At 42.2% G+C, this 7956-nt stretch overlaps 1 protein-coding gene across 1 annotated transcript in view; it reads right to left on the bottom strand.

Annotated features, from left to right (window-relative positions):
* Nucleotides 1–650: 650 nt before the first annotated feature.
* LAMB4 (laminin subunit beta 4) overlaps nucleotides 651–7956 on the bottom strand; it is a 108288-nt gene continuing 100982 nt past the window's right edge. Inside the window, exons 32-33 of the mRNA XM_056118553.1 lie at nucleotides 5046–5199; nucleotides 651–790 (exon numbers count right to left, since the gene is read on the bottom strand). Coding sequence (XP_055974528.1) covers nucleotides 651–790; nucleotides 5046–5199 — 294 coding nt within the window. The remainder of the gene's footprint in view (nucleotides 791–5045; nucleotides 5200–7956) is intronic.

Below are 7956 nucleotides of genomic sequence, written 5' to 3'. Positions count from 1 at the left end.
GGGGACCATATGGGATGCTGGGAATTGAACCCAGGCTGGCTGTGTGCAAGGCAAACCCTACCCGCTGTGCTATCTCTCCAGCCCCCTACAGTGCTATTTTCTTTTGATTATATTTATTTTAAATTTATTATGAGTCCATTTAATATGAGATGGATCTTCTTACACTATTAAGGGTACATTACAGTATTGAGAACTGTAGGGTCCACATTATACAGTAGATTCTGGAACTACTCTTGCTGTTTAAACTAAAACAAGTGTTAAGATTATACTGCCCATTTCCTAGGTCCTCCATCTGCTGGAAATTTGTTTAATATTGGGGAGTTTTTGACTACAATGCATATTAAGACACACACAGATTTGTACTTGCCATGTGTAGCTAATTATTTTTAAGTTATGAAAGGGACAGAAGGGCAAGAAGAAAGGTTTCTGAAACCGGAGACCACGTCTTTATTCCCCCCTTCTATTCCCTCTGACATGGCATTTCCTTGGCTCTGCTCCACTCCCAGCCACAATGGGCAGATCTACAGCAAGGAGAGGGGCAGAGCCAAGGAGGGGGAGAGGTTAACCATTTGTATTTCAAGCATTTCTCACTGATCCTTCATTGTACTCCTCAGAAGCTGGAAATGAAGGTACAGGTTTTTGCATGTTAACTAAGTATAGCATTCAGCATATTTATTTTCTTGTTCAACAATTTCATTTTTAATTGCAATGACTTGATCTTCCAACTGTTTCAGTTGATCAACTTTTTCTTGCCTACTTAAATTTAAATCTCGAATCTTCTTTTCCAAATCTGAAAGAAAAAAATGAAGTAAATGTTAGATTTTCATCTACTAGAACTCTCTTGGATTTCCATATTATACAAAGTCCAGAGATGTATTTGTCTCTTAAGCTTTTGTTAGTTGATTCAGTAGATTAAATATTTATTTTTACCAGACTCCTCAATATTTTCATAGAAATCAGAGAAACTGATATTTTTATTTTATAATATTTTATATATAAAAGCATTTTTCAGTGTGATACTACAGCTGGTTATAATTCATTAGACATAAAGAGAACAACAGATGATGAGCCCTGGTTGGAGTCTGAGAAATGTTACACTTCTAAAGACTTATCCTTGTTATTTTAACTTCATTTTCAACATGTGCTCCACAGTTTAGGTGTTCGCAATCCTTTGTTAAAAGGGGAATTTTATTTCTTCATTTTCCTCTGCTGCTACTGAAATCTCTCAATAATTAAAGCAATGTGATGTTTTCTTAGCTTCATTCTTATTGATCTATGTATCATTTTGTACATCCATTCATCTGTTCGTCTATCCATCCATTTGTCTGTCCATTCACCCATGCATCCATGCATGCATCCATCCATCCATCCATCCATCCATCCATCCATTTTTCCATCCATTTATTTTCCATCCAACCAGCACTAAGAATGATATCAAACCCTGACAAAGTGTTTGGGTGGAAGAGCTAAAGTTAACAGTGTGAGGTGGTCTCTCATTGTTAACTGTAAAGAATCTAAGGGGACTGAAGAGATAACTCAATGGACTGGAGTGCATGCTCTGCATGGGGAGGCCTGGGTTTGAGCACTGACACTGTTTAACACCAAAGCACCACCAGGAGCAAACCCTGAATGACATTTCAGGAGTATCCCTTGAGTACCACTCAGTGTAAAATGATTTTAGGTTGAAATTGAGCTTCTAAAAGAAAGATGTTAAATCTTGGGGCTGGAGTGATAGCACAGTGGGTAGTGCATTTGCCTTGCACGCAACCAACCCAGGTTTGATTCCCAGCATTCCATATGGTCCCCTGAGTATTGCCAGGAATAATTCCTGTGTGAAGAGGCAGGAGTAACCCCTGTGCATCGCTGGGTGTGACCCAAAAAGCAAAAAAAAAAAAGATGTTAAATCTCACACTTAATCACACCTGTACTACACAGTTTGGAGAAGTCTATCAAATTAGCACATAGCAGGTAATTAGAGAAAGGAAGCAGATTGCTGATGATACTCAAAGCTGTCCTGTGAACAAATGTTGAATTAGTTGATGATGTTTCATAAAGAGAAACAAAAATTCAAGACATGTGTCAGGCTATTTTTGAGTGCTTCAAGGTCAATTTAGGAAAACTGAGTAAATGTGTTTTCTGTTATCCTGAGGAAACAAAGTGAAAAACAGTAAATGAAAACTCCATAAAAAAATAAAGATAAGTCTGAATATAAAGAACTTTTTAGTTGTCATAACTGCTCAAGACTAAAACCTGCTCTGCAAGGGGGTGAGCAACAGTCCTAGAAGCTCACGGGTATTGAAAAGGTCATTCGGATTGACAAGGGGATTCAGCATTAGAAGTATATTATTTGTGCTAAAGGAAACAAAAAGGCTTGCGCTTCCACAAGTTGAGTGAATTCGATTGTGCTGGTTGTTCTTCTTTCTAAATGTGTGCTACCATTGCTGGGTCCTAGAAAGTTGACTTTTGTAGATGACATCACCTGGTTCTTTTGACCTTGACTCCATTTATATCAGGCCGCTGAATGATTCTGGGAAAGGAGGGGAGTGTAGAAGAGCCAGCAGACTCTGCCCCTGGTGGGCAGCAGGGACTAGCCATTCGTCCACTTCTGCATGGGGGCTGCTTCCCATCAATGCAGTGCACATCCACACACCTGCCTCCATGGCTCCTTCAGGTCTGGCCTGCTACTAGCTACTCATTGCTGCTTGTTGCTCAGGACTTCCATCCCTTCAACTTCTCTTCATTCTGGGCATTCCATATAGCTCCTCCCACCAAGAAGTAGCTTTGCCCTTCCTCACAAACCTGACCCACCTGTGCAAGTTGGTTTTTAGGCTTCTATGGGGCTATGCCCAGCAGTGGTCAGGGGCTATTCCCAACTCTGGGTTCAGCATTGATCCTAGCAGTGCTCAGAGGGACATATATGGTGCCTGGATTCAAACCAGGGTCAGATGCCAATGCAGTTGTATGCAAAGCAAGTTCCTGCTCTCCTGTACTATCTCTACATTCCATAATTTTGTGTTTTTGGACCATATCTGGTGGTGTTCAGGGTTTACTCTTGGCATTGCTGTGGGGGATGGTATATGGTGCCAGGGATGGAAGCATGGTTGGCTTTGGGCAAGTCAAAAACAAATCAACCCTCTGTACTTTCTCTCTCTCTCTGGCTTTCCAAGTTACTTTGACCAACATGAAGTGGAAGAAGTGATATGGAACTCATCGCTCTACTGCTTATTTTTATGGAACAACCAAACTGTTAAGCAGACTGGGATGAATGACTCTGTAGAGAGTTCTAGCAGCTCAGCCAAACGGCCCTGGAAGGTCTGTGGAGTGACCATCACCGACTGCAACTGCTTTGGTGACCCTGGGAACACCAGCAGAAGAACTACCAGGCAGCCCAGAAGAAAATAATTCAGGATTGTTTTCTTAATCATCACACTTGGGGTGTCTGTTATGCAATAAGTCACTAACTGAGGCAACATTGCCCACAAATATAAGGTATATCCGATATGCTTCCTGTTTCTTGCAAGGACCCTGACTGAGCCAAAGTTCCAGGCAGGGGCCTGGCTGCACACAAGCACGTGCTCCACTCTCTCAACTCTGATCCTGCTAGGGCAGTTTGCGCTCTTCTCTGTGAACTCCTGGTCACCTCTGCCAATAGGTGAATAAACAAGAAAAATGTGTTTTATTATACATCCATACATATGTCTGTGTATTTTTCTCTCCAGATATCAAAGGCAGGGAATCCTGTCATTTGCCGTAAGATGAGTGAAACTGGAGGACGTTATACTAAGTGGCAAAAAAAAAAAAAGGAGGGGGAAAAGGTCAGAGAGCAAAATATCTCACTCACAGGTAGAATCCTCAACAACTAAAACCACTTCACAATGGGACTGGAGCGATGGCATAGTGGGTAGGGCATCTGCCTTGCATGTGGCCGACACGGGTTCGATTCCCAGCATCCCGTATGGTCCCCCACGAATCACCAGGAGTAATTCCCGAGTGCAGAGCCAGGAGTAACCCCTGTGCATTGCCGGGTGTGACCCAAAAAGAAAAAAAAACCTCACAAGTTCAGGGCCTAGGAATAGCACAGCCCAGGAGAACCTCTATGTTAGTGTGAGGCCTGAGGCCAAGAGTTCGATTCCTGACACTGACCCACAGGCTAGAGTGTGATCTAAGCAGCCTTGATATTTGGGGCATTTAAAACCACAACAAACTATGAGTCCCTGATACACCACAACTTAGTGTATAAGTCCTGCAACCAAAATATGCACGAACACAATTTAAGTGTGCAGATTTCCCCTCCTAGCACCACAACAAAAATGTGTGACCTTTAAGAAGCATTGTGACTAAAAGTTCATGAGCACCACAACTAAATGTGTGTAACTTTTGGGTTTTAAAACAGCAATAACAAAGGACCGAGAAGTGGGGAAATGTTGAATTTGCAGAAACAAAGGGTAGGAAAGGTGGCATCCAGAATTGAGAGTAGAAGATGGGCAAGATATTGGTCAGAAGCCACAAATAGTTATGATTAAATTTAGGGGATCTCCCATGCAGCACAGTGACTAATGTTAATTACTCTAAATTACATACATCAGTTGATCCTTTGTATTGTCACCACCAAAAGAAAAACAAGTGTTAGGTTATGAAGGTGTTAAGAAACTGGTAATCATCTCACAAATTATATGGTTATCAAATATTATGCTGTACACTTAAATCAGATAAATTCCACTTGTCAATTATTAATCAATCAAGTTGGAGGAAAGGGGGAGCCAGGGAGATATCTCAAAGAGTTGCATTGCATACTTTGCACCTACAAAGCCCTGAGTTAGCTCTTCACACTGTGTGCCCCATCCGCAACCCAGCACTGCTGGACTCTCATGCCCACATCCCCACTCCAGCATGACTGGTATTGGGTCCAGGCAGTGCTGCATCCTTAGGCTATAGCATTGAACCAGCTGGTTCATTTGGGTAAGTTTTGCCAGGACTGCTCTATGGCCTCTGAGCACTATCTGTGAAGACTTCCCTTGTAAAATGTAGTAGAAAAGGACAGTTACCCGTTACTCTTCTTATTTTGTCTTCTGTATCTTCAGCCAATTTTTCTGCTGCATCTTTTAGCCGTTTCACTTTTTCTATTGTTTCTTTTGTCAGTCCTGTAGCGCTTGTCTTATGTTGAAGAGCAGCATATTGATTTTTCAACTCAACATAGCCCTATAGAGAACAACACTCCCATCATCAGACAGAAGTTATAAGAATGCACAGACATGCCAAACACCTGACACTGTTCATGAAAACATTAGGAAGAAACCATATCTTAACCAATTAGCTTTAGTAACTGATATTTTCAGCAAAACTTTCATTTCTTCTATTTTTTAAAATTTTTTTAATTATTAGTGAATCATCTGTTCTATTTTTAACTTTAAAAAAAAACAAACATTTTGTTGTGGTCTTTGTTTTGGGACCACACTTGGTGGTGCTTGAAGATAACTGGTGGCTCAGTGCTCAGGGATCATTCCCCACAGTGTGTGGGAGGCCACATCTTTCCAGGAACAAATCCAGGCCCCTGTTTTTGAAACAAGCACTCAGCCTATTGAGCTACCTATCTGACTGAAAGATTATCTTTAAAAAAAATTTTGGACATAGTATGAGACTAAGGGCGTTTGCCTTGCAAGCGACCAACATGGCCGACCCGAGTTTGATTCCTCCGCCCCTCTCAGAGAGCCTGGCAAGCTACTGAGAGTATCTTGCCCCCACAGCAAAGCCTGGAAAGCTACCCGTGACATATTCAATATGCCAAACACAGTAACAGTTGTCACAATGGAGATGTTACTGGGCCCACTCAAGCAAATCGATGAACAACGGGAGGACATTGACAGTGACCCAATGAAAGTAGAAAAAAGATCCAGGAAGATTGGTTCACAGTTGGACGCTTGCCTTAAGTGCTGGTGGAGAGGGCAGTTGGGATAGAAAAGGAACCACTATCACAGTGACAGTTGGAAATGATCACTCTGGATAAGAACTAAAAGTGGGTAAAGGAGAAAACATGATAACCTCTCAGTACCTGTATTACAAACCTGTATTGCAATTGATGTCCAAGGAGAGAGAGAGAGAGAGAGAGAGAGAGAGAGAGAGAGAGAGAGAGAGAGAGAGAGAGAGAGAGGAGTGCCTGCCATAGCGGCAGACTAGGGTCTCTGGTGGTGGAGGGAATCTTGGGACATTGGTGGTGGGAAACGTACACTGATGGAGGGATGGGTGTTGCAACACTGAATGACTGAAAACCAACCCTGAACAGCTTTGTAACTTTGTATCTCACGTGATTCAATTAAAAAAAACGGCACTGTCCTCCCATTGTTCATCGATTAGCTCGAGCGGGCCCAGTAACGTCTCCATTGTGAGACTTATTGTTACTGTGTTTGGCATATTGAATACGTCACGGGTAGCTTGCCAGACTTTGCTGTGCGGGGAAATACTCTTGGTAGCTTGCTGGGCTCTCAGAGAGGGGTGAAGGAATCAAACCCAGCTTGGCCAGGCGGTTGGCTTGTGAGGCAAATGCCCTACTGCTGTGTTAATCCCTGATCATTGCTAAGTGTGATCATCCCCCTCCCCCCTCCCCCCAAAAGGAAAAGAACCTATAGGATCTATTCATGTATTTGTTGGTCATAAACAAAATGTAGATCCTCCGTCCCCACATATATAGGCAATCACCAGAATACTATAAAAGATATAGAATAATATTTTTAATTACCGAAGCACTGTGGTAAAGTTATTGACATATTTGCTTTCAAATTATAGGTGTTTTTAATTTTTTCCCTACATATCAAAATGCTCTAGCAAAAAAAAATTTTTTTGCCATATTCAGCTGTGCTCAGGCCTTACTCCTGGCTTTTCACTCAGGGATTACTTCTGATGGGGCTTGGATGACCATAAGGGGTGCCCGGGGATCAAACCCGAGACAGCTGCAGGTAGGTAAGCATCTACTGTATTATCTTCTGGACCCCAAAAATGTCATTTTTATTTAACTAAAACCATATGGCCAAAGAGATACTCCAATGTGTTGAATGCATGAGAAGCATGCTTTGCATGTGAGAGATGTGATTTAATTCCTGAACAGTCCCTCTATATGGTCCCCTAAGCACCAGTGGGAAAAAAACACTGAGCACAGTCAGCTGAGAGTACTCCTGAGCACCTCTATACCAAAACCCTAAAACTTAATTTACATGAAACATGAATCATTCTCTTTAAGGCACTTCTTATGAGACATCAAGTGTTAGTCCTGAACTACATAACAGATGAGAGATACAGAAGACTAAATGGACCCAACCCTGCCCTTGACAAATTTTTGGCTCGGTTGCACATAAAAGATGGAGTGTTGAAGATTTAGAAGCAGCAAGGATATTTGGTTGTCAAAAGATAAGTGAGGCTGAAGTAAGACGAGAGGGACTGGGGGAGCGAGGGAGGGAGACGTGTTAGTCAGACATAGAAGGACAGACACCGAATAATCTCTCATACGCAGGTATAAAGGAACATAGTAGTGGAATAAATACCCAGAAGTAACAGAAAGGAAGAACATGAGAAATGCTGAAAGAATCCATCATTTCAAGAAGTGGAAGAAGCTTTTCGCTGGTGGGGGCCAGGAGGGATGGGCTAGGGAAGGGAACACTTGATGACAGTGGTGGAGGGAAGTTGTCACTCTGGAGGAGGATGAAAGGTAAAGTGATGTGCATGATACCTGTCAGCAACAGGAGTTGCTGAGAGGAGGGCAGGCTGAGGGGAGGGTGGGAAACTGGGGACATGGGTGGAGGGAAGTGGACACTGGTGATGGCTCTGACGTTTTGTACGCCTGAAACTCAATCATAAATAACTTGTAACTTTGTCATTCACAGTGTTAAAAAAAATAAAAGATAAAAAAATCTCCTCTGAATTAAAAAGGAAACCTCCGAGGTCAACTTTTGTGGCTGACAACCCAGA

Source organism: Sorex fumeus, unplaced genomic scaffold (assembly GCF_029834395.1).
Source record: "Sorex fumeus unplaced genomic scaffold, SorFum_2.1 ptg000037l, whole genome shotgun sequence".
Classification (NCBI taxonomy): domain Eukaryota; kingdom Metazoa; phylum Chordata; class Mammalia; order Eulipotyphla; family Soricidae; genus Sorex; species Sorex fumeus.
The sequence above is the reverse complement of the archived record's forward strand: the minus strand, read 5'-3'. Positions and strand labels throughout refer to the sequence as shown.